The sequence below is a fragment of the Mustela erminea genome, chromosome 19 (assembly GCF_009829155.1).
Source record: "Mustela erminea isolate mMusErm1 chromosome 19, mMusErm1.Pri, whole genome shotgun sequence".
In the NCBI taxonomy this organism is placed as follows: Eukaryota; Metazoa; Chordata; class Mammalia; order Carnivora; family Mustelidae; genus Mustela; species Mustela erminea.
In genome coordinates this window covers 44,032,880-44,058,759 of record NC_045632.1, presented here as the reverse complement: position 1 = coordinate 44,058,759, position 25,880 = coordinate 44,032,880, and the positions used below count along the sequence as shown (strand labels likewise).

The window sequence follows — 25,880 nt, the reverse complement described above, 5'->3', positions numbered from 1 at the left end:
ATTCCAAGTACTAGGCTGCTGGGCACTGAATTCATCTATCTATCCGTTCACAAGCATCCACTCAGTGCCTAGGATGCATAACACAATAAACGTGAAATGAATTATATTGTTGCACCCGAAATCAGTAATCAGTGCCTTTGAAGAATATGCTGCTCTAACAGCCCTCTGCATACACCCAAACAGTATTTTCCTCTTTAATCCCACATATAGGCAATTAGGTCTACATTCTCTCAGACAGATGAACTTAGAAATCAATCTTCCTACCATCAAGTCACCAGAAAGTTTGATACTAAGATGTTTCATGTTTTTTTCTGAATTGACAATGAAATGGGTACTGACAACACAAGCAGAAAATGTCACCTTATCAAAGTTGCAGTGGTGCAGAGACAGATATAAAGCAATGGTCCTAACAGCTTCCCCCCCGGTTTTTTGTTTTTTTAAAGATTTTATTAATTTATTTGACACAGAGAGAAAGACAGCTAGCAAGAAGGAACACAAGCAGGGGCAGTGGGAGGGAGAAGCAAGCTTCCTGCTGAGCACAGAGCCCGATGTGGGGCTTGATCCCAGGACTCTGGGATCATGACCTGACCTGAAAGCAGGCACTTAACCGACTGAACCACCCAGGCACCCCAACAGCTTCCTTTTTTGTTGTGCCCAAAAGATCCAGCAAATCTGTTTCCAGATGACAGTGAGCCACCACAACCCCTAGATAGTATCTTTCTGACATTACACAGCTCAAAACTTTGAGCTCAGACAAGAGACTGCATATTAACTACACAAGTTACATAGTTCTAAACAACTCCAGAGAGAGTCACTTTCTTTTGATCTCTCTGAATACAAAAGACATGAGATGTAGAACTGAACTTAAGAAAATTAACTCAGCAACACCGAATCAGGCTTCCAAATGACTTACTTTCTCCTGAAAGTAGTTTGCTGACAAGTTATAAATTTCCACAGTGCCATCTGTTCGAGAAACAGCCAATCTGTTTGACTGGTTATTGTAAGCCACGCAGCGGATCCCTGATGGAATATAATTAAAGAAACGTACTCGATGGACCTTAAATTCACCCATTCCTGTGGGGGGGGAAAAGAGTCATTATTGTTAAATGTTAACAGCAGTAAATCACATGTACTGTTTCTTCTTAGTGTTAACAGCAGCATCTCACGTGTATTATTTATTATTATCACCATGCTGGATGGAAGAGTCCAACTGTATCTCACTGAGGTTCACTTCTAAATAGCTAAACAACGATGTTTTCACACCCCACACAAGAATCTATGAAACCATCCCCAGAAGCACAGGATGCTTCCGCTAAAAATGAAAAGATCAACAACATATAGAGCATGTTCCAGACTCTTAACAATGCTGCCAATGACCTGCCAATTACCTGAAGAAAGTACTCTGGTAAAGAGGAGTGACATAAAATTGAAAATAACCTCGTTCTCTAATTGGGAGTGCACACATAAAGGAAGGGAGGCACATCGTGCTGACCAGTTTTGGGCACAGAAACTAAGATACTCCTTTCTCTTTTGTGTGTGAGCTTCTTGGCGGGGGTGGGGTGTGAAGAGGAGGGTAAACACCATTAACGTTCAAGAAGCAAGAAATATTGACAGCCTAACTAAGTCTCTCGATATCCGGGCCGCAGAACTCCATCAAAATCAACTGGAAAAAAAAAATTTTTTTTTTAAATGCAGGATTCTGGGTCCCACTCCACAGCTCCGGAGTTCCAATCCCTTGGTTGGGGGAGAAAGTGGGTGGGGGAGGAGGACTAGGCATCTGCATTTTAGCGAACACTTCTCCCTAACTTTACAACACGTTTTCAAATTACAGACTCAAGCTAAAGTAGTGAAGTGAGGCTGACGGGGCAGGCAAAACCAAGAACCCCTCAAGGAATGGAAGCAACGGGACTTAGTCTGGCATCTGTCAACTATCCCCTCCCCGACACCGCAAACACACACATACGACGAAGACAGGGGCCGACTCTGGTTCGGCCCTCACTCTTCCTTCAAGGTTAGGAAGCCGCGGGCAGAGCAGAAGCGTTTGGCCCGGCCCGGCCCGGCTAAAAGGGCGTCGGAAGCGCGCGCTACAACTCCGCCGCCCCTTCCCTCTCTGGAAATCTACGGAGTCGCCTCCATCAGGCCTCTGCACAGGGGGAACTGCGAGCTCCACCGGCGCCGGCCTACGGAAGGCCGCACCCCATCAAATTCCTTTATCTCCCAACAGCTTCCCAGACCCCTTCCCCAACTCACCTACCTACGGATGGGGACTCGCCTCTCTCAGCCGCGGCCCCACGTGCGCGCGCGCTCGCGTGCTCTGCCCCGGAAGTGCTTGCGGCGCAAGGCCGGAAGTGCGCAGGCAGTGCTCGCGGCGGCGGCGACGGCGGCGGGAGGTTCGGTTGTCGCCCGTTGGCCGCGCGGCGCCGCGCTCGGCGGCCGCCATTGCAGGTCAGGCCGCGGGCGGGGGGCGCGGGAGGCCGCGGGGAGCGAGGGCTGAGTCGGGGATGGGGGTGAGGGTGCGAGGGAGTGGGAAGCTAGGGAGCTTGGGCCGGGTGGGGCGCTCGGCTCGTGGAGAAGAATGGCGAGACGAGGGGCGGGGAGCAGCGGGCGGGGGAGGGGCGGCCGGGGGAGGGGCGGCCGGGAAGGGGGAGGGGAGGCGGAGAGCCGCGGAGAGGTGGGGGCAAACCCAGAGGGGCCCCCGGGGTGGGAGGGCCAGGAATTGTGGGGGGAAGGGAGTGGTGTATAGACGGAAGGCGGAGGGAAGGAAGGGAGTGAGAGGGGCGGAGCGTGAGAAGGGCGGAAAGGGTGGCCGAGCGCGGGCGGAGGACGGAGAAGGGGGCGGCGCGGGCCGGAACCTCGAGGTACGTGCGGGAAGGGGCTCTTCCCCGGGTGGGGAGGGAGTCCAGAACGTGAGGTGTGCGGGAATGTGGTAGAACTGGAACCCAGGAAATAGCGGGAATATCAGAGAGGGGACTTGGAGAGGGGGGCCTGGGGGTGTAGGAATGTGAGGTTTGTTCGAGGGGACATTTTAAGTCGCGGAGGGAAGCTGCTGGGAGAGAGAATTGGGAAGGTGGTTAGGAGGAAGAGTGATCCAGGTTCTTTTGTGGGCGGAGTGAGAGACTAAAGAGTGGGGACGGTTCGGGTTCTGGAGGCGCTAAGTACTTGAGATTGAGGAGGGAACGGAACGATTTGGAGAGTGAGGGTGTAGAAGAACGTTTAAAGAGTAATCTTTGGGAGGAGGGTGGACGGTTTGAGGGGTGTGGAAGAATGCAGTTTAAAGAATAGTTTCTTTGGGAGATAGGAGAAAGGGTTAAATAGATTGGTAGGAGGTCCCAGCGAAAGTCTGGGGTGAATTGGAGGGGGTTGGGGAAGAGAGGGGAAGCGGATTGAGAAGTCCCAGAAAGTGGGCGGGACTAGACATAGGAAGTGTTTGTAGCTCCAAATGAAGGGATGGGAGGGGGCCGGGGGAGAGGGTGGAGAAGATGGGGGTCGGTGGGAGGAGAATCCGGAATACTGTGAGACCTCAAGCCAGGCTAGAAAGGAGGAGCGGGGAAGATAGGGGGTCATCGCAGTTAGAGAAGGAAGGGTTGAGATGGGGCTGCAGAGTAGCAGAAGATGGAGAAAACTGGAGTTACTCAGATCGACTGAAGCCATCTTTTCCACCCATTGTCTGCAAATACCAGTAATTGATTCCCCGCATCATGGGAATCCTAAAATGTGATGGGAAAGTATCACGTGTATGCATAGTATCCACACATGTTTTTGAACACACTCTCCACTAATGAAAAGTTTGGAAGCATTCATTTCCACCTACCCTCCATAGCCCCTTTTTGGAGGGGAGCAAGCTTCTCATTTGGAAACAGAATTTTAGTACTTAATGACATATGCCTGTCAGGAGACAAGATTTTCCCTTTGAAACTTAGACCATCCCCTTGAGTAACAAACCACAATAACACTGCTAATAAAAATAATCTGATTCATTTGTATATGAAAATTTCCTGAATTGTTCATTTGATGAAAAGGCACATAGAAATATAGTCGTCTTTAGAGAAAAGAGAAGAAAACTTTCAGAACTTAGTCCTTGAAGCAGTTTGGTGAAACTTGACTGTCCTGTTTGAATTGTTCTCCCATCATGTAAACCTGGTTTTACTCTGATAACCTGCTGCTTTTGTAGGAAGGTTTAATGTACTATAAATATTAAAGTGATTATTCAGTATAGAATTTAGATAACTCTTTTGAACATACACTAAGAAAATGCCATGTTCCCCGCCAGTAATAAGTAGTTTGATCCTAAAGTCTTACCATGTTACCATGTTTTAGGCACTACGCTGAGGACTTTCCATTCATAACCTCATTAAGTTTCCACAACAACCCTTTGGGATAGTTTCTTATGCCCAGTTGATTAGTGGGGAAATTGAAACTTAAAAGGTTAGATTATTAATCCCATGTCACACATAGGCTAAGTAACAGAATCCAGGTCTGACAAGTTGAGCTCTCAACTGCATTCCTAAACAACTGACCCTGGGACTGAATAACAGCTCAGTAAATGTTAAGTGTGGGTTTAGCAATGTGAAAACTTTTTGTCGTATGTTTAATTTTTTTAAATAAAAAATGAATTTTTATGTTAAGAATTGTAAAGTTAACCCCTTTATTTGCTATCTTAAGAAAATACAAGATGAATTGAAAGGTCGTAATGAAAATTTATAAGCTATTACTTAGCTCTAGTAAAATTTGTTTTTAATCACCATTGAGTCCACTTGTTTGGGTAAAAGTTGTATATGTTCTGTTTAATTGGGTCCATACTATACTTCTGCCACATTATATTTTGGGGGCAGTTACCATTATGAGGATCATTGCTCATTAATTCTGTTGTAAGACATTACTAATCTTTTAACAGTTCAACATTTAACAATGCAGAAAGCAAATTCTAAGAGACTGAATTTTGTTGAAGATTAAAATGAATCAGTGACAAAGAATGTTCTCTGTTCTTTTGGTTTATTTTGCCTTATACTTGGTTTTCAAAATCTAAATCTCATCAATTGAATATGATAAAAAGTCTTGTTTGTTTTTGATTGCCTACCCCAGAGATGCAATAGGTACTTTAGCTGGTAGTTGTATAGGTTACTTACATGCCATTTTGTAGAAATGAGAAAGGCTGATCTTTGTAATCAGAAGTTATACAGAAATGTGTTTGAGGGGCTGTGGGAGAAGACTGCTGGAGATGCCATATTATGGAGGGGTTAAGGTTCCCATCCCACTTCCTAGGTACGTGACCAGTTACTTAACCGTTAGTGCATGTTTCCTCATCTGTAAAATGGGAATAAGAGTGCTTACATCATTAAAATTGATCTCAGCAATGAAAGGAGAAAATCAGATTAAGTGTCCACAGAAGTTTAGCTATGGGAGAAATGAAATTTTTGTATTACAATGCTCTGCCTGGGTTTTTCTTCTCAAATTATATTTGTACTCTGATTTTTTTGGGGCTTTTTTTTCAGGTTTTTCATAATAACTATAATAGTAACTAAATTCAAAACAGAGGTAGAAGTCAAAGGACAGTTAAATAAGGTATGTCCCAGATTGATACAGTTCCCACTTCAATCTTTTGAATTTTGGGTAGGGTTCCATTGTGACTCTGGTTTGGTTTTGAAATGCTGATTCTTTTGCTGTGCTGTAGTTTGTTTGGGGTCTTACAGTTACTTGGACCACTGTCCTGAGAAGCAGTAGTGTGTTGACTTTATGCAGGACCTCCATATCTTAAGACAGGATGATCTGGAGCAAGCCGTTTCTACAAATTTGAAGCCCCAGAAAAGACCTTTTTTTTTTCTTTAAACAGGAAAATATTGAGTGTTAATTAAGATATATAAAGTATGTTAGGAAAAGTTTGCTTTTGACTAAGTTAAGACTATAAAACTGGATTGTTTATTTGGTGATGTGAAGGCCCAAAAAATTAAACAGGAAAAAATGTCCTCCTTTTTTGACAGATGGGGGTGGAAGGAGTTGAAAGCATTTCAGGAGAAAGAAGTTTGGGGGTTTTCCCCCACTTTCCTTGCTCCAGGTCTCCACTAGTTACGGCCGGTGAGACTCCACTCTGAAGTACAGTGAATTAAATGTCTTTCAAAAAGTGACATTGCCAAATTTTTTTCCTTGGCTCTACAGTTACACATACTGTCAGCCTAGAGTTAGTGTTCTTTACCTGTGGAGAAGTTGGTCATCACCAGATCTGGGATTAAACTCTTGAGAGAGGTTCTAAGCAAACTCTTCCATTGACTCCTTTTAGTTTCATGATTTATTTTTCAGGCTGTGTCTTCATATGTTTTTAATCTGCAGTTTTTGTACAAGCAGTATCTTAGAACGAACATGTAGAAATTGTTCTACTTGTCTTCATTGTTGGACTTAGCTGAGACTGAAGACTTAGGATTTTTTTTTGTTTTGTTTTATAGGAAATATAATGTTACATTTGTTATTACTAGTAGGATTTGATTTGTATTACGCGCTACTCCACCTCTTCGTTTTCCTCCTGCCTACCTACTGACAAGGGTATAGGGACAGATTGGGCTGCATGTTACAGATTCTTAGTCAACTCTACGTTAAGTGAAATACACATTCGCTGTCACCGCCATCGGGTGTGTTCTCAATGAAGTACCCAGGTATACCTACCTACTCTGGCCCTGAGAACAGTTGCCTAGAGTAGTACCTCAAGGAGCAAAAAAAGGAATAATAAAATTCAGGTGATAGCCTATTTTAAGGCATTAAAGTAGAATTTTGAAGATTTGTTTGAGAGAGCATGCATGCATGAGTGGGAGGGGCAGAGAGGAAGAGAGAATCTTTTTTTTTGGAAGGGAGACTCAAGTAGATTCTCTGCTGAACATGGGGCTCAGTCTCACAATCGTGATAATCATGACCTGAGCTGGACATTTAACTGCCCTACCCAGACACCCCTAAAGTGGAATTTTAAAATTTGCTAAAAGAATGCCTTCTGTTCTTTCTTATTAACTCAGTAAATACACTCCCGTGTACATTAATGTAGCCAGGCCAGTCTGCAGGTTCCTGTGAGCTAGACCCTTACAAGTGGGTCTAAACTTCATTTGTGTTCACAGCTGCAGCTTCCCAGTGGGACTAGCATAGGTCTGACCACTCTGACTAGGGACAGCAGCAGAATGGTGAACATGTAGGCCCCAGAATTTGCATTTTCAGGAGCGTTCCTAGATGTTTGCCAGTATCTAGAGATCTTCTGAGGCAGGACCTCCTATATAAGTGGGTAAAGCTCTTCTGATCCAGCTCTCAGACATCTGTTTTCCTTTGCCCCCTTGGGCCACGTTGTGAATTCCTGTTCCAACAGGAAGCTGTCCAGGAAATGTGGAATACACTGAAAATATCTCTGCATCACCCTTAAACAGTCTATAGGTACTCCTCTCAGACGTGTTTCCAAAGGCCTTAGAGATTGATTTCCTTCCCTGTTGTGGTCTTCGTAGAACTTGTTTATCTGTGTGAACACTTAATTGCTTCTCAGAAACTACCTATGTATTACTATAACTATATCCATCAAGAAACATTTAGTGCATTATCAGTCATCAGGAGCTTAGATATAAGAACCCTTTAGTCTGTATGCATTTGTTAACCTTTAGAAACTTTCCAACTTCAGTTTCTAGTTACTGAGGTTTTTTTGATTCATGGCTAATACATACCTACCATTCTCTAAATTATAGTCAAAATTATAGTGTGGAAATACCAATTTGCTTTTTCCATTCTCTAAAAAAAAAAAAAAAAAAGCTGCTGTCTTTAAACCATTTTGCATATACATGGTCTTCACAGTAGTTTGATGAGTCAGATAATCTAGGTGTTAGCCCTATGGTCATTAAGTGACTTGCGTATGATGACGCAGTGAAAAGTTCTACACTTACAGGCTGGAACCTGATTTTTAAGTCTTCTGATTTTAAATTGTAATCCTTTTTTCAAGAAACCTTAGAAGAATTTTAAAAGTGCTTTTGGTTCAGTTGGTGGTATTGTAGGGACTCCCTATCTTGTCACAAGACCTTTGCCCTTGAGCCCCCATATTTATTCTAAAAACGTCTGACTTACAGGGATGTCTGGGTGGCTAAGTGGGTTAAGCCGCTGCCTTCCGCTGAGGTCATAATCCCGGGGTCATGGGATCGAGTCCGCATTGGGCTCCTTGCTCGGCAGGGAACCTGCTTCTCTCGCTGCCTCTGCCTGCCTCTCTGCCTACTTGTGTGTACTCGCTTACTCTCTCGCTCTCTCTCTCTCTGGCAAATAAATAAAATCTTTAAAAACAAAACAACAACAACAAAAAAATCACGTCTGACTTACAGATGCCTTCTTGATCCACCATTGTGCTTCCGACCAGCTCTCCTGTCTGCAGTGCCTGCCTGATGCATTGATGTATTTCATTCTCACTAGTGCTTGGTTTTCTTTTGGGAGTGTAGGTTTTCTTTTGGGATACGTTCTTTTGGGAACATATTGATTATGAGTATAGATAAAGACAGGTGGCCTAGGTTCTTAGACCTGTACAGCATCTGATTCATAATAAAAATTCTGCAGGTTTTAGCTACTGTTTATATTTGAATCTGAAGACCAGTGAATTGACTGACATTGTGTTCCCAAGGGATATTTGGTGCTCAAGAATAGAGAAGTTCTGCTGTCCTGTAAGCCAATATACTTTTCCCTGGAGATCCAAAATGAAGGTTAACATTATCAGTCAAGAAACCTGTTTAACTTTTTAATCCAGTGTTTGCTAAGCTTGTGCACAATTACACCTATTAACATACAGTGCTACAATTGGCAGACATTAGACTAACAACTTTCCACTGAGTTCCATTGATTTATTGGAAACACTTATACAGTACATGTAGTTTAGATCCCCCATCCCTCAGGCCCCTGTGAATCCACCGTTCCTAGAAAGACAAGTGAAGCCAGTTGTCTCAGGCAAAAAATAATCTTTTTAGCCATTTGTTTAGAGTACCACAAACTTGCCACCAGGTGGTACTGTTGCATAAAATGAAAGTTGAATGTCTGGGTATACCTCAATGAAAGATAGTCAAGGCATATAATGAGAGTCCTGTTAGATAGCTGCTTACCATTCACCAGAGTTGCCTGAAGGACTTTGCTAATTGGCTTTTGTTAAAGGAGGTCCCTTGAACCTTGAAAGACAACTAGAGTGTTAGAGAGGAAGTTTGTATTTTTATAATACCAAAGGGAAAAGTAAAATCTAAATGAATTTTTTGTTTTTTGTTTTGTTTTTAAAGATTTTATTTATTTATTTGACAAAGAGAGATCACAAGTAGGCAGAGAGGCAGGCAGAGAGCCTGATGCGGGTCTCGATCCCAGGACCCTGAGATAATGACCTGAGCCGAAGGCAGAGGCTTTAAAACCCACTGAACCACCCATGTGCCCCAAATTCTTTTTGTCTTTTCTTTTTTTAAGATTTTATTTTTTTGTCAGAGATCACAAGTAGGCAGAGAGGCAGGCAGAAAGAGAGGAGGAAACAGGCTCCCCACTGAACAGAGAGCCCGATGTGGGGCTCGATTCCAGGACCCTGGGATCATGACCTGAGCCGAAAGCAGAGGCTTTAACCCACTGAGCCACCCTGGTGCCCCAGTGCCCCAAATTCTTTAGTGTGTGTGTGTGTTTTTTTTTTTTTTTTTAACATGCAGAATAGAAAACAACATTCTTGAGAAAGGCAGATTAGCATAGTGGTCAGCAGTGTGGGCTATAGTGTTACATTTTATGTTCAAGTTCTGGCTCGTTGACTAGTAAGTACATGACCTTACTTTCCATAGCATTATTGACCCGCGGTGATCTTCAGCAATGTTTTATCAGTTGTATCAGTGTCAAATAAAGGTTTTTTTTTTTTTTTTTTTAACATGCAGAATAGAAAACAGAACATTCTTGAGAAAGGCAGATTAGCATAGTGGTCAGCAGTGTGGGCTATAGTGTTACATTTTATGTTCAAGTTCTGGCTCGTTGACTAGTAAGTACATGACCTTACTTTCCATAGCATTATTGACCCGCGGTGATCTTCAGCAATGTTTTATCAGTTGTATCAGTGTCAAATAAAAAACATCTACTACTAAAAAAAAAAAATCTACTTATATAACATTTTTAGGGAAATGAAATAAAATCTGTCTAAAGCACTTAGAAAGCTGCTTCACACACAGTACATGATAAGTATTAGCTATCATTATTATTATCCTAAATTTTTTTTTCCTCTACAGCTTACTTTCAGTTGCTTTTTAAAGACGGAAAGCTCATGGTGCAAATTGTTATTTCCAGGTGAGTACGTTTTGAGACTTTTGTTTAGCTCGAATGATGAGGGTGTTACGTAGGTTTGACATTTTCCTAGAAGAATCAGGGTCCTCAGGTGCATTGTACACATCCTTGCATTTCGTCTGTAGATCAGTGCCTAGCACTGCCTAATTTCCCAAGAACTTGTGCTCAGCAAGGAGTTCCTTTGGGCCTTGAATGGTGGTGTAGGACACTATTCATCCTTCACCCCTCAAAAATATTGTAACCGCCAGCCCTTTGCTTGCAGTGCTGGGGCTGGAGGCCTGGCAGAATGGGTGCTGATGGAGCTACAGGGGGAGATCGAGGCTCGCTACAGCACTGGATTAGCTGGAAACCTCCTGGGAGACCTACATTACACCACTGAGGTGAGGGGACTTTTCTTTCCCTGCCTAATGCCTCAGGAAAGCAAGCTACACCAAGGTGGTGCTCCCAGGACCCAGAGTGAGGACTGCCCTCAGGTTTGTTATTCGAGGTCTAGCTAATCTAAGCTCTCTGCTTGTTCTCCCCTGACCCCTGCAATGGCAGGGAAACTTAGCTTTGGGGAATCTGGAAAAATCACAGTTCTAAAAAGAGGAAATTCTCTTACCTGGGGCTAGGAAGAGTAAAAAGGGTATGAGGGTGGTTGTCTGATATGGCTCTTAAACAGCAGTAGAGTCATGCCAGGGAGTGGAGGTGCCAGTATTGCTCGCCAAGAGCATCTCTAGAAGGCACCTGAGTGTTATGACCTTGCCCTGAACCTCAGGCATTTCATTCTTGTTCTGCCAAAGGGAATCCCTGTGCTGATCGTGGGGCATCATATCCTGTATGGAAAAATCATCCATCTGGAGAAACCTTTTGCTGTCCTTGTCAAACACACTCCTGGGGAGCAGGACTCTGATGAGCTTGGCTGCAAGACTGGCACCCGGTACCTGGTGACAGCACTCATCAAAAACAAGATCCTTTTCAAAACTCGCCCCAAACCCATTATCACCAACGTCCCCAAGAAAGTATGAAAGAACCCCGGATTTTCCCTAGAGAGCGGCCAACTCCTTGGACTCGTGCTCAGTTGCCACCTCGAGGACGGCTCGACGGTTCCATGGGACCACAGGGTGGTCCTGTTTTGAACACAGGCCACCCGCTAGGCATGAATTCTGATCCCTTCCTTATGGCATCCAGTTCTCTTGGTGGAAATCTGGCCCCATTTCCAAGGAACCCTTCGCCTTTTCCAACCTCATCAGGCTCCTTGGCTTCAAATCCAGCACCTTTCCCTGCTGGTGCTCGTGACCCAAGCATGGCTTCTTTTCCAAGAGGGATGAATCCCGCTGGTGCAGGTGCAGTTTCTTTCCCAAGGCCTGGTGGCCTCTTGGGCCCAGGCCCAGGGCCATCCCTAAATCCTAGGGCAGGGGCTCTTCCAGGTCCAGGGCCTCTGTCTAACCCAAGGTTAGGGGGTCTTCCAGGGCCAGGTCCTATGTCTAACCCAAGGTCCGGTGGTCTCCTGGGAACAGGTCCTGACTCCAGAAGTGGTGGCCCTATGGGCCCTGGGTCTGGGCCCAACCTGAGAGCAGGTGTCCTGTTGACTTCTGGGAATGGTCCTCCTAATCCTAGGCCCGTTGGCCTGGGACCAGGACCAAGTCCTAATCTGAGGTCAGGGTTTGTTAGTACAAACCCTGCCCCGAGGTCGGGTATGTTTCCAGGCCCAGGTCTTGGGCCCAGCCCAAGGGCTGGTGGCCTGGGCCCAGGTCTTGGGCCCAGCCCAAGGGCAGGTGGCCTGGGCCCAGGCCCTAATATGGATACCAGAGCAGGTGGCCTCCTGGGCACAGGATCTGGTCTTAACTTAAGAATGGCTGGACCTCAAGGCCTAGATCTTGCCCCCATTCTAAGAGCAGCAGGTCTTTTAGGAGCAAATTCAGCTGCTTTCTCACAGGCTTCTGGAAACATGGGCACAAGCCCATCCTCTATGGCAAGAGTACCTGGACCCATAGGCCCAAACTCGGGTCCTGTCTCTCGGGGAATTGGCCTTCCTGGGCCAAACCCGTCTCCCATGTCCAGAGCTCCTGGCCCCCTAGGTCCTAATTCAGCTCATTTTTCAAGGCCAGCTGGGCCCATGGGGGTAAATGCTAATCCCTTTCCAAGGGGGACAGGTTCAGGGGGGCTGAATCCAGTTTCCTTCTCTCAGTCCTCTGGCACATTGGCTTCAAATCCATCTACCTTCCAGAGGTCTGCTGGCCTCCAGGGCTCAAGCCCAGCAATTTTCCCAAGAACCTCTGGGCCACTAGGCCCCAACCCAGCTAACTTCCCAAGGGCCAGTGGCTTACAGGGTCCAAGTCCGGCTGCTTTCCCAAGGTCTACTGGCCCATTAGGACCTGGTCAGGTTAATTTCCCCAGGTCAGCTCCTGGGCCCCTGGGCTCTTCTCCAGCAGGCCCTGTGGGTATCAACCCAGGTCCTTTTGCAAGGCCAACTGGGACCCTGGGTCTAAACCCATCTTCCTTTCCAAGGATGAATGGCCCTGTGAGCAAGACTTTGGTCCCATTTCCTAGAGTGGGGAGCCTCCCTGGCACAAACCCAGCTGCTTTCCCCAGACCAGGGGGTCCAATGGCTGCAATGTACCCAAATGGGATGTTACCCCCTTAAACACCGTTTTCTCTCCAGGACCACTTTGGTTTTCAAGCACCGTGGTTCTGGGCAGGGGCTGTGTTATTAGTGAAAGGGTAGATGTGGAGCTACCGTCTGAAGTACATAGCTGGGGCTCAAGTTCAGATGAGCCATCTTTTTCCTCTGCTTTCTTGACTGAAGGTGAAATGTCCTATGTGGGAGATGGACTACTACAGGTGGGAATGATCCTGGCCTTTAGAGAAAGGATCTCCAGCCCTCCAGAAGCCTGCTGTGCATTTGTCCCACAGCTTTCTGCCCCTGCCCCTTGTTTCTTAACTGGTTTCTTGAATTGTTCACGTGGACTTTTCCTCAGGGATACATTGGCCTGCAGGTCCCAGTTCATATGTAGTCCCCTGCTCACCACTGGAGAATCAGCTCACTGCTCTCTAGAAATGTTGCATTGGTGAACGGACCATGCTTCAGCAGTTCTGACCTGGGCAGCTTGGACCTGGTCATCCTCTACTGCCATACCTTTCCCTGGGGGCTTGAACACAGAACAGGGAGGTGGGCAACCACATTAAAGACCCACCAAATACAATGTCTGCTTGATTGACTGGGCCTGCAGCTTCCTTCTCCTGGGACTTAGAGGAGGCCAGAGTCAAGGCTCCACCGCTCATCTAACTCCTCTCCACTAGTACTCTGATCAAAGAACCTCAAAATTTAAACTGATATGGATGGGAATTGGGGTGGGGGGGTGGGGGGAGAAAGGGGAGAAATCACTGTGCTTCGTTCAGCCTGACGTGAAAGGATGGTTGGTGTTTTTCCTGCTTGTATCTTTTCTTACCGTTTCTTTAATAAATGGGATGACAGGGCTGCCGATGTCACTCCATTTCGTTACCTATTCCCACAGGAAAGAATATTTTCTGCTTTTCATTGTTTCAGCTTGGCCACAGTTCCGTGTTATCTGCCAGGTAAAATGCTGTCACTCAAGGAGGAAGCAAGTGCCAACTTTTAACCTGAGCTAGGACTCACTAATCCGCCAGTGATTTCACCAGAGACCTTGCCCATCCTCAGCAATTAAAAAAAGTTAAGCCACGGGAGGTTCAGTTACCAACAAGGGGAGTCTGCTGTATACTCCAGGTCCAGAGGCAGCTGGGACTACTTACCCTGTTTGAGTTCCACTGCCAACTATCTTGACAGAACTATTTGTATCCCAAGGACCTCTTCTGAAACTGGAATAAAACCAGTTTAAGTACAAGGAGAAAGTAGTTCAGAGATAACCAGCATTATGTGAGAATCTTTATTTTGACAAATAAGTGCAGTATAAAATATTAGACCTGAAAAGTAAAAAAAAAAAAAAAAAGTAAAAATAAATATGTTTACAAATTATTGTAGAAAGAATACAAAAGGGTTAAAATTCTCAATGAGGAAAAACCAAAATGTGTCCAGTTGTATAAAGGCTCTTCCCTTGCAAGAAATGGGGATAAAGCTGAAGACCCAGTTTGGTTTCGCTGCTGAAAAAGGTACAAAATAACTTAGAAAAACCAGTCGAGGTCAAACGTTGTGAGCCCACTACTTGTACCTGCCTACTCTTGATTTGAGCAAAGTTGATAACCACAGTGCAAGGCAGAGCTGCCGGTAGGACAACGTGGAGTTTTCCATGCAGGAGTCAATCCTACCTTCACCTTCAAGTAAAAGCTGAAGAAAAACAAGCCCTTAGTGAAGTCTGAGCTCTGCAGTTGGCTGACCGGATTTCCTCCATTGTAGTGCTCAAAATAGTTTACTTGGCCAGCAAAAACACGGAAGAGCCTGGAACAACTGCCTTTAGTAAATGCCTGCTGCCTCTTCCAGCCTTAACGGGTCAGGCCCAACACAACCCAGCAGTCTTACCAGAAGCTCGAGGTGTATGTGATGCAGCGGTGTTGGCCGCACCCAGAAAACCCTTGTGTTCATGGGAGATGAAAGAAAGCACCAGGGTTTGCCAATCTGTGGCTCAGAGCACACTTTGTTCCTTTGTAGGAAGCACCTGGGCACACTAGAGGCTTGCCCCCTCAAGTCCTTGTCTACCTTAGTGCTGGTTCTGAGGGCTTAGCAGCCCCTACTGAGAATGGACATTTGGAGAGGGCAAGCAGGCACGCATGCAAGCCAATATCCACTAAGTCAAAGGCTTAGTCGCGATCCCAGGTTTCAAACCCAAGAGCTGAGAATAGTCTGTGGATTGCAAAGCTCTAGAAAATGCCTTCCCTCTTGCCCCCCCAAAAAGCAGAAAATCAAAGCCTCAAGGGGCATGAGAGAGAAAGGAAGAACCTTAGGATTTGGGAACCAATTGCATCTCTGAGTTTGGTTTCCGGGAAAAAGCAAGCAAGTGCAATAATGACTTGGCTCTAAGGATTCCCTGGAGAAGCCACTGAGGATAATGCACAGTCTCAAAGATGACCAGCTTGGATTTGAGGCTTCACTTAGGGAATACTGAAAAGCTTTCCCTGGAGATGATTGTCAAGAACTGTAGCCTTGAAGTCATGCACGCTTAGCCAGCTGCTAAGGAATCTGTCCAAGCAGTTTCAAGATTGTAGTTAATTTGGTCAAAGGCTCCTAATCGGTTTTTTCCCCCACCTGCTGAGGGTAGGGGTGCCTGTGGCAGAGGGGCCTGTGAGACCCAGGCTCTGCCTCAGTTACCATCTTGAAAAACTTAACCAATGAGAAAGATGGAAGAGGTGACTGCATCACCTCGAAGAAAGCAAAGGGAGGAAACTCTCTTAGACTCATTGGAGTTTGAGAGAGGAATTCAGAAGTATTCAGGGTGAAATTCCTGAGCCCTCACTTCCTTTCTGAGCATGTTGGGGTTTCACCTTCCTGGGAGATAACTAAAACATTTCCTCTCCCCAGCAGAGATCAGACAAGCTCATCTAGATGTCAGGCAGTTTCTAGGTGAGACCCACTCGGCCCAAGACCTCCTTACAGGCCCTGGCCTTTAGCACCACCACCATCTTTGTTCCTCCTGGCTGACTTTAGTTTCTAACACAGATACATACACACACTCAAAAACAATTCAGTGCCAGCTCCCTGCTAGTCTAGCTCATCCTTGGGATGTGGAGATGTGGAATGGAGTATGTCCCATAATAAAGCACCATTCCTGGACCCTGTTTTCTGATGCTCAAAGATCAGGCTTCTGGGCCTTGTATCTTAGGCACAATCTTATTGCATTGATAGCTAGATGTGGGGATGGGGGTGGGGACACGTTACTAGCTGGTCCAGATCTCAGGAGTTCTCCCACCACCGCTAGTTGTGTTCAGATTGTGTGGGAGAACCCTTTGCCACAGGCTGTCACTTACCTATCAGAAGTTGCCACTGATGGGAACTAAATGGTTTAGCACACTTCTGGGTTCCCTTTGGATCCTGGGGAAGGAGATGGAATCTTTCCCAGAGGCCACCACGCATTGCAGAGGCAAGCAGATGGATGGTGTGAAAACAAGTCTGTGGCCCCTGAGCTGGAATGGTGGGGTCTCCTGTAAGCAGAACTGCCCCAGACCATATAGTACAGTCACCGTTCTTTGCACTGCAGACTTGGCCTTTGGACCATTAATACACGAAAACAGCACACCCTCCTCCCTCCCACCCCATCTTTTCTCTTCCATTCCCCTTCCCTCCCTTACCCATTGCACTTTTCCCACTCTGCTTGGGGGGCTGTGTCACACCTCAGCAAAAGCTAAGCTATACTGCTCTGGCTTCTTCCCACATCGCCGGGCAATTATGGCCAGATACAACATGAGGAGGGCCACCCAGTAGCAGCCGTACAGGATGGCCCCAGAAACCAGGAAGGCTAGCTCTGTCTCACTGAACAGATCCTGGCAATAAGCTGTATAGGCCAGCCCCCCTAGAAGGACTGCCACCCAGATGGACACAGGGATGAGGCCAATGAAGTTCACCACGATGGTTTTTCGGCCAGAAGTGCCCCAGCCAGACTTGTTGATGGTAGCAATGGCAAAGATCTTGGCTGGCAGGAGGCTGGACATATAGAGAAGGGAATAGAGGGACATGAAGATCATTTCTGCGTTGCCCCGAAGGAAGCAGGCATAGGTAGCCTTGATAATGCCCACCAGCTGCACTGTCAGCAGGAAGAGGAGAATATTCCAGATGCGGCCTCGGTAGAAAAGCTGTATTACCGTGGCAATGAGGAAGAAGGGGAAGAAACCTGTGACCACTGATTCGTAGGTCATCCAGAGGTGGTGCTTATGGAACCATAGCGAGTTGTAGAGCCACTCCCGGAAGTAGGACTTGCTCCAGCGTGTCTGCTGGTTGAGCCACCGGAGGTACTTGGTGGGCGTCTCTGTGAGGCACTTGGAGCGTGCTGTATACTTAGTCCGGTAGCCGAGGCTCAGGACCCGGTTGGTGAGGTGGCGGTCATCTCCAAAGCTGCACTTGCTGCCTAGGAACTTCTGATGGTACCAGTCCTCCAAGAATTGCTGGAGGAGGCTGTTGCGGTACATGCCCAGAGGCCCACTAATGCATTGCACACAGCCAAAGTAGGACTGGCAGGCCCGCTCCACATTGAAGGCCATCCAGTACCGCACACTGCTCAGGAAGGAGATCCACGAGTCATACTTGTTGAGGATCTGCAAGGGAACCAGAGATGCTGGGCCTCCTCACCTGGGGACTTGAGCCCCGGGAGAGAGACACCTGAGGCCCTGAGGCCTCCTTTACCCTGAGTCCTGCAGCCCACTGCTCAGTACCTGGCCATCAGTCCTAACCCAGCTAGAGCTGGCAAACCTGAGGCTCGGAGGAGCCAGCCCTACCCACTCACTCTCCCCATGCCCTCGTTCCCCTCTGCACGGACTGTCCCAGTGACACTGCTCTAGCCTTCAGAGCCACCTGCAGTCTCAGGAAACAGCTTGTGGTGGTGGCAGAGAGAAGGGCTTGAGAAGGGTGCACAGCACGCCCCAGGCATCTGTCCTACAGCCAACTGTCTACAGTTGGAAAGCTGCTCAGGAAGACCTGATCTGTTACCAGCAGTACCTTGGGAAGATCTGGTCCCCTAATCTCGCCATACTGCCTTCTCACCATTCAGCGCAACCGTTCCCTAAGAACAAGGCTTTCTCAAGGGTCTCACTTGGGAGGTGCTCATTGCACTACGGTCAACAAGCACCCTCTGTGATCAGTAGCCGCAGAACACCGAGCCCCTCCCAGCAGCATGGGCTCTGCTACATACCTGTTCAGTGATTTTCTTCTTCCTCAGGTTGAAAAAGGCCAGAAAAGAGATTGGGTACCTAGTGTGCCTTTTGATACTAGTGAGAACTATCCAAGAAGAGGCCCCCCACACACACACATGCACTGCCCTGACACACCACAAACTCACGCACCTCCAAAATAATAGTCAAGATGCTCACTTCCCAGGCATACCCATTGGATTAGGAAGCAGAAAAGAGTCTGGACCCCACCCCCAGAAATCCCTCGTTACTGCTTACTTGGACATCTCCTCCAACTCCCCCTACTTGGGGGTCCTCCTCCAGGACTCGAAGCATCTCGATGGTGCAGGCCGGATCCAGCACGGTGTCAGAGTCGCACACCTGTGGAGGGAGTGTGTGGTCAGCCCATTTTGACCTCCAGCCTGTGTCCACCGCATGCTGCTCACCTCTTCAGGGCCATAACCACCCTTTGTAGGATTCACTGCCACCACTAGCAAAGAAATCTATGCTAAATAGAATAGGTCAGATGAATAACAAAAAGTAAGGAAAAGGAGAGTTGAGATACCACATTGACAGCCAACTAGGCTGACAAAAGAAACCCTGGAGACTCTGTCAGGGAAACATGCTTAGCGCTGGGCTCATTTTTAGCCTCTATAGGACCAGGCTCCACAAAAATGGTCTCAGAACATTTCCCTGGAGGAAAAGGAGGTACACACTGAAATCAGATGTCAGGTACAGTGGCTAGACCCGGCTCAGCAGACACTCCAGTTGAGGCCAAGAAATGGCTCTTGCCATGAGGCTGCTGCCCAAAGTGCTCTCCTAGATTAACATGGTCTTCCCAGTTTCAGCCGCTGATCTCCTGGACAACCCGCAGAGCACACAAGTGAAGGATGTATCCACCCGGCCCTAGGTACCCCGCTAATACCGCTGCAAGGCCCTCTGTGTGCTTTTGGCCAAGTGTCTAAGATCAGGGCATGGTATGTCCAAGGGCTGCTCTCACCTGGTTTCTCAGGAGCCTGAGTCTGGCACCTTAAAGCACTTGGCCACCCTGAACAGCTGCCTCCAACCAGAGCCTAGATCACATCCTCCCCATTTGCCCACCTTCCCTCAGGAGGCTCATGGTCTGATTCTAACAGGTAGCTCCCTTATTAGTTGAACCTGAGCTATGAGCACTTACCCTTTTGGCTGACTCCTTATTTCCTGGAATATTACTGAGTTGACCAGGCCCAGATAATCACTGGCAGAACAACAGAGCAAACAACAGTATCCACAGATGAGCCTAAACCTTGCTTTGCAAAAGCCTAAAATCCTTTTAGTAAAGTTGCTAATGCCTGCAGGAAGGGGGCTGCCCCCTTCCTTGTTGGGTTTTCTCTTGCCAGGCTGGAAGATATGGTGGCCAGAGACAAGCAGCAAGATGTTGAAAGGGCTCCAGATAAAGCCATCACTCCTGTTCCCTTCTACCTCCCCACCAGCACACCTTGGGAGAAGGTGCCTTGAGAGCCTCAGGCCAGACTCCCACAGCCCCTTCAGCCAACAGGCCAGGCTTTCCAGTGCTTTTGGTCTCAGGGTTACTTCCTGCCCTGTCCCTAACCCATTCTTCACGCAGCTCAGCTTCCTTCACTGCAGGGTGGTCTTTCTAACATATCAGGGTAGGGAAGTTAGAGCTCTTGTCCGCCTGGGTTTCCCTACTGGTTGAAGCAGGGCTATCTCCTGTCACACCCACAGCAGGGCTATTGGAAGACAGGCTGAAAGCCACCAATCAGGGCTGAACCCCAGGCTGCCCCAGGCAGTAAGCCCAGAGCCATAAAGAAAAAGGCTGGCTCAGGTGTGTGAGCCTATTTGTTGATCCACCAGAATGAATCCACAGGAAATGATCCGTAAAGGAAGATGTGTGGCAGGTTTAGGGAATTCTGTGCTACAAGGGAGTAGACAAAGTCCCTGTGGCTTGAGCATGTGCCAGGGTTCAAGGGCTTTTCCTGTGCCTGCTGAGTCTCCAGGAAAGCTTCAGAGGCCTTGTGATCCTAGATAAACTGCAGAATCAAATGCCTCAGCATCCCTCCGTATAAGGCCCTAGGAAGACAGAAGAAGGCCAATGTACCAATTCATCTGAGGATGCAACTTTCAAAAAAGCCCAAACCAAAACACCGGTGGCAAGCTAATTTTAGGTGGGTACAGTGGAGAACATTCAATGTCGATATACTCCACATGCCCCCAGCAAGACGGAGCTGGCACACAGGTGGGCTGCCATGACAGCCATTATTCATTCACAGGATGGGCAAGACCCTCTGGCATGTACGGACAAGAAATGCAACAGAGCAGTGGACATGTGGGTGCTGGACCGGAAACTGGGGTTCTCAGTGCAGTTTCTACTTGGTACTGAAGTGTGTGAGCTTTTCATTAGTTCTTTCTAGGTTTTGTTATTTGAAAGTTTGGGAGCTGTGTTAACCTAATAACATTTCCAGCCTGGTGTCAATGACCTTCTTGACTGGAAACTGGGCAGAATCTGTTCAGGGTCCTAGCCGTGCCAAGGACTGCTGCAGGATTAAGCTGCGGGATGAGCCACTGCTGTGTCCCTCCACTTCAAAACACGAATGTGACACTGGGTAGAGTAGGGCTCTCTGGCCCAGAACTGAAACAACAGTCGGGTGAGTTGGAGCATGATTTCTTCTGCTCCTTACCACACTCCTTAGGGACAGATTCTCCTCATGTTACCAAGGGTAAGGCCGAATGGATATGGTCAGACTGCCTAGGCTCAAATCCCACCTCTGCGCCTTACTGCTGTGTGACATTAGGCAAGTTACGTAACTTCTCAGGGCTTTCAGATTTATCTTCTGTGAGTGGAAGTAGCAATAGTATTTATCCTCTAGGAATATTATGAGGGTTAAAAGGACTAATATGTAGGGATGCCTGGGTAGGCCAGTCGGTCAAGCATCTGCCTTCGGCGCGGGTCATGGTCCTGGGGTGGAGTCCTGTGCATCGACCTCCTTGCTCAGTGGGGAGCCTGGTTCTCCCTCAGCCTGCCACTCCCCTTGCTTGTGCTCTCTCTGACAGATAAATAAAATCTTAAAATAAAAAAAGAATTAATATGGGGTGCCTGGGTGGCTCATTGGGTTAAGCCTCTGCCTTCAGCTCGGGTCATGATCTCGGGTTCCTGGGATAGAGCCCCGCATCAGGCTCTCTGTTCAGCGGCGAGCCTGCTTCCTCCTCTCTCTCTGCCTGCTTCTCTGATTACTTGTGATCTCTCTCTCTGTTAAATAAATAAAATCTTTAAAAAAAAAAACAGGGACGCCTGGGTGGCTCAGTTGGTTGGACGACTGCCTTCAGCTCAGGTCATGATGCCAGAGTCCCGAGATCGAGTCCCGCATCGGGCCCCCAGCTCCATGGGGAGTCTGCTTCTCTCTCTGACCTTCTCCTCGCTCATGCTCTCTCTCACTGTCTCTCTCTCAAATAAATAAATAAATAAAATATTTAAAAAAAAAAAAAAGAACTAATATGTATGAAGTGCCTACAATAGTGCATGGTATGAATTAGGTCTATCCACTTGGTAGCTCTTATTAGTACTGGGATACCAGGCCAGAGATGCACACTAAGTCCCACAGGTAGGTAGAGAAGAACCAGGATTCCATCCCTGGTCTTTATGACCCCAGGACTGCTATTCAGAGCAGCATTGCCCTCAGTGCCCTCTGAAGTTCAGACGAAGGATGCACACAACACAAAGGACAAAGGACCTCAACCGGACCTAAAATCCCTGCCCAGTACGCCCAGCCTGCCGGACACATGCACACCCTTCTGGTAAAGGTGCGCTTACCTGGATGTAGTCCACTGAATCGCCAAGAGCCTTGAAAGCCGTGTACATGACCTCTCGCTTGCCTCCCCATTTCTGCATGATGCACGAAAAGGTGCTGCCTCGCACCACATCCCGCACGCGGTCCATGCCCTCCTGCAGGCTGGCCTCTGTCTCCCCATCCCCCGCCTCATGAAAGTTGCTGCGCCACACGAAGAAACCAGCTTGCTCAGTGCCCCCTAGCACCTCGTGGAAGATGTCCAGCATGTAGGCATCCTCCTGGCGATTGCCATCCACCACCATAACCACCTTGAGGTCAGCGAAGGCGATGCGCTGGGCTGAGCGCAGGCACTTGCGCAGGTAGTCAGGGTCCTCCTGGTAGGCGGCGATGCAGAGTGCCACCGAGCGCCGCGACCGCGACGGCACCGGGAGTTTGAGCGGCCGGCCAGCCCGCCGCATCCGCCGGTGCTCCAGGAAGGCGAACAGGCTCTGGATGAGCAGATGCAGGCCCAGGATGGCCCCATACAGGCCGAAAGACAGGTAGTGCTTTTCCGTGTGAATGAACTGGTAGCCTGTCACATAAGCTGCCAGGATGCCGCCCAGCACCGCCAGGGCAAACAGGCTGGTGCCCACCACACGCAGGGCTGTCGTTAGCTGCACCGGCATCTGGAGGGAGACAGAGGGAGGCGTGGAGTCAGGCGGAAGGCAGCAGAAGGCAGCATTTCCAGTCAGTGGGAGCAGGAGCATGTTCTCTGGGCCAGGCCCAGAACAGGGGAAAGGACCCACTCATTGAAACCATTGCCACCGACTGAGCGGGACGAAGACTGTATGCTGACTCGGAAGCCAGGCCCCCAGGGTTCGAATGCCAGCTCTGCCACTTACTCTCTCTGTGCCTCTGCTCTGCCCCTTAGTTCATTCATCTGTGAACCGGGGACTGCAGCACTAACCTTGTAGCATCTTTGAGGGTGAAATGGATTACATATGTAAAGCGTTTCGAGTAGCAGATTTTCTTGTTAGACCAAACCCAGAAAGAGCTATCTGATCCCCACCTGGTGGACAGCGATCCTGGGATCTGCCTGACCCAAAGCTCTTCTAGGCGACCTTCAGGAAGGATGACTCCGAGGCCCCAGGCAGCTCTGAGCACATGCAGGGCCAGGGAGGGGAAACTGGGGGGTGACCAGGGAGGCAGCCAGTAGCCAAGAGCTGCTGCTGCTTTTTTAAAAGATTTTCTTTATTTATTTGACACAGAGAGAGAGATCACAAGCAGGCAGAGAGAGGGAGAGTCAGGCTCCCTGCTGAGCAGAGAGATGGGGGCGGGGGTGGGCTGGATCCCAGGACCCTGGGATCATGACCTGAGGCTGAAGGCAGAGGCTTAACCCACTGAGCCACCCAGGCGCCCCTGGCCAAGAGCTTCTACCTGCTCTGTACCCACCAGGGTCCTACACAGAGGGAGGGGAAGTAAAGCACAGCCACCCATGAGGCCCATGAACAAAGTGGGGGAGGAAAAGGTGAGAAACAGCAGGAAACATAAGGGAGGGGGGAGGAACTTCTCTCTCTTGAAACAGCAAAATCACTAAGAGAAAGTTGCCCTGTGTTCTCTGCTATGTCACCTTTTTCTCATTTACTGTAGAGGCAGGAAAGAAAGGGAAAGCAACCGGGAAAAGCAGAGGAAAAGAGGAAATGAGAGCTGGAGTGTGGGCAGCTCTCCTGGAAACCCAGCGGTCAGGGCACCAGAGGGAACTGCAGCCACCACTGCAGCAGCCTGGGAGAGTGGCTGCTGGTATGCCCCATCCACTTGGTCCTAGTGCCCGCATGGCAGCTCCGTGCTGGTCCACCTGGCAATGCTGCCAGACTCCATCTGCACTCAGGCCTTAGTGCCGCATCTGCCCTGAGGAAAAGAGCTTAGTACTCAGCACTGAAGACTTGAGTGCTTGAGACACAGCTCTCTTCCCTCCTGACTGCTTGACCTCGCCCAAGTGGTCTGAGACTTTGGGTCCCCGCAAGGGAGGGTTCTAATGGTTTCTTGCTCCATAGGGCTCAGGTAAATAAATACTTTCCCTGTAATTAGAAGCACTTCCTGCTCTGAAGAACTACCCAAGTTGGAAGGCTAATTGGGGAAGAGAGGAGGGGCTGATGAGGACAGCTCCCCACTCCTCATTCTGACCCATGCCTTCCCCCCCATCCCCTTTCTTTGCCACCTGCCTGATCTGAAGATTCCCATTTCCAATGCTACCCACCCACCCTCTACAGCCAACAGGGGGTCTCGCTTCCAAGCCAGCCCCAGCTCTAGGTCTTACTGGAACCAACCCTTGAGCCCCGCTCCAACACAAATGCACCTTCTTGCCAGGGGAACAGTGCCTGTGCCCCTACCACCTGCCACACAGGATAGGCGAGGAACGCGTAGCCACTGCCTAAGTCGGTCTGAGATTCAGGCAGCAGCAGCATTCCAGCAGCTGCGGTCCGGAAAGTGCTGTTGGCAGCCTCGCGGCTTCGGGAAGCTCGGCCTCCAGGCGCTCTGCCCCGCCATTCCTGGGAGCCTGCTTCCTCTGCAGGACTCCCCGCCTTCCCTGGTAGCTCCCCACACTCGAATGCGCCTGCGGCTCAGGGGCCCCGAGGCCCTGCACCCCCCTCCAGGAGAGCCCCCTGCCCCGTAGCCCTCTAGACCTTACATGCCAAAGGGGCGCCCCAGGACACCACTGCCCACCTGCGCTCTGGGAGAGGGCCGGGGCCGCTGAGGCCAGCCCGGCAACCTGCCGGGTGCTGGCGCCCCGCCTCGGTGCAATGCCGGAGGCGGTGCCCACCAGGTTAATGCAGCCGGGAAGGCACTCGCCAGGCTTCTCACCCCCGCCTGAGCCTCGCCTTCTGGCAAAGGCGGCGCCGGCCACACCCACGTGCCGGTTTCCCACGACTCAGCGGGGAAGGAACGGAAAACCCAAAAAATCAGTCGGACCAGGCCCTGCTCATCTCCTCTGGGCCCCAGCCACCTTGGCAAAGTGTGCCTGCAGACAAAGGCAGCATCTCCGGTGTCGTCGGCCCCGTCCTCTCCCGGGCAGGACCCCCAACCCCGCACACGAATTGGAGGCACTACCCTGGGACCCCGTACCCCACCGAGGACCAAAAATGTCCCGCAGCCAAAACCCCACGAGCAATTAGGTGCTGGTGCGGGCTCTGGCAGAGGCGCCCCTGCCCAGAGAGGGGGCCATGCCACCTCAAGCGGGGAGAGGGGAACCTCGACCACCTCTCACCCACCCCCATTTCGTTCAGAAGAGATCCGCTAGACCTCGGTCCCCGTAGGTAATGCGCACCCGGCTTCAAGGACACTACGTTGGGGGGCGCTCCCTAAGAAACCTCCCCCCAGGTGACTGAAGGAGAAAACCCTCAGCCAAGGACGCACGCCGCCAATCTACACCCGAAACTTTGCGGGGTTGCCACTGTGCAGCCTCTCCAGCTGACAGGTGTGCCCTGCTACGGGGCCCACACGCGGCGGGATGGAAACTTGCGCACGGGGGCTGGGGCTTTTCCCCTTGCGCCTGGCCGGCCGGCCGCCCTCCCGGTCCCTCCGAGCCCGCTAGGGAAGGGGAGGCCGGGCCCGCAGATACATGCGGCCGTGGCCCGGCTGACCCGCAGGGCCCAGAGAGCCCGTCATCTTGGTGCCGGACAGGTGCGAACCGCGGGGCGGGAGTGGGGGAGGGAGAGACTCCGACCAACCTCGTGCCCCGCACAGTCGTCCGCCCCCTAATCCATTCACAAAACAGAAGCCGCAAGGGAGGAAGGGAGGCGAGGCTGGAGGAGGAGAGGATGGAGGAAGAAAGGGAGGAGGGGTCAGTGGGGAGGGGGCTGCAGGAACCACCGCGGTGAAGCCTGGAGACACCGCAGCCCTCAGCCGGCCTCCCGGCGCCGGACGCAGAGCCCGCAGAGGCTGAGGGCGGGAGGGAGTAGCCGGTAGGGGTCCGCCGGGCTCGGCCAGCGGCACCCCTGGAGCCCGGCGCAGCCCCCGCGCGCCGCGGCGCGGCCCGCCCCTCCGATGTGGCCGGCTGGCCGGGCC

The 25,880-nt window shown here is 49.5% G+C and overlaps 4 protein-coding genes across 8 annotated transcripts in view; 2 read left to right on the top strand and 2 right to left on the bottom strand.

Annotated features, from left to right (window-relative positions):
* UTP4 (UTP4 small subunit processome component) overlaps window positions 1–2,359 on the bottom strand; it is a 36,321-nt gene extending 33,962 nt beyond the window's left edge. Inside the window, exons 1-2 of one of the 2 annotated variants that reach the window (XM_032324978.1) lie at window positions 2,255–2,359; window positions 914–1,074 (exon numbers count right to left, since the gene is read on the bottom strand). In XM_032324978.1, the coding sequence (XP_032180869.1) occupies window positions 914–1,072 (159 nt within the window). In that variant the 5' untranslated portion in view covers window positions 1,073–1,074; window positions 2,255–2,359. Of the gene's footprint in view, window positions 1–913; window positions 1,075–2,250 lie in introns of both variants that reach the window. The other variant, XM_032324979.1, reaches the window with a different exon arrangement.
* Window positions 2,360–2,391: 32 nt separating this feature from the next.
* CHTF8 (chromosome transmission fidelity factor 8) lies at window positions 2,392–11,317 on the top strand. The gene is made up of 4 exons (XM_032324987.1): window positions 2,392–2,445; window positions 10,227–10,284; window positions 10,544–10,661; window positions 11,064–11,317. The coding sequence occupies exons 2-4, from the start codon at window positions 10,262–10,264 to the stop codon at window positions 11,286–11,288; spliced, it is 366 nt and encodes a 121-aa protein (XP_032180878.1). The 5' UTR covers window positions 2,392–2,445; window positions 10,227–10,261; the 3' UTR covers window positions 11,289–11,317.
* DERPC (DERPC proline and glycine rich nuclear protein) lies at window positions 11,228–13,740 on the top strand. Its single transcript, XM_032324986.1, has one exon. It carries the CDS (start codon window positions 11,285–11,287, stop codon window positions 12,905–12,907), a length of 1,623 nt encoding a protein of 540 aa, XP_032180877.1. The 5' UTR covers window positions 11,228–11,284; the 3' UTR covers window positions 12,908–13,740.
* The window catches only part of HAS3 (hyaluronan synthase 3), a 28,115-nt gene continuing 15,699 nt past the window's right edge, over window positions 13,465–25,880 (bottom strand). For 3 of the 4 annotated variants that reach the window (XM_032324980.1, XM_032324984.1, XM_032324981.1), the window contains 3 exons: window positions 21,860–22,501; window positions 18,331–18,432; window positions 13,465–17,481 (listed from right to left, as the gene is read on the bottom strand). In XM_032324980.1, the coding sequence (XP_032180871.1) occupies window positions 16,558–17,481; window positions 18,331–18,432; window positions 21,860–22,501 (1,668 nt within the window). In that variant the 3' untranslated portion in view covers window positions 13,465–16,557. Of the gene's footprint in view, window positions 17,482–18,330; window positions 18,433–21,859; window positions 22,502–25,543; window positions 25,841–25,880 lie in introns of those variants that run through there. The other variant, XM_032324983.1, reaches the window with a different exon arrangement.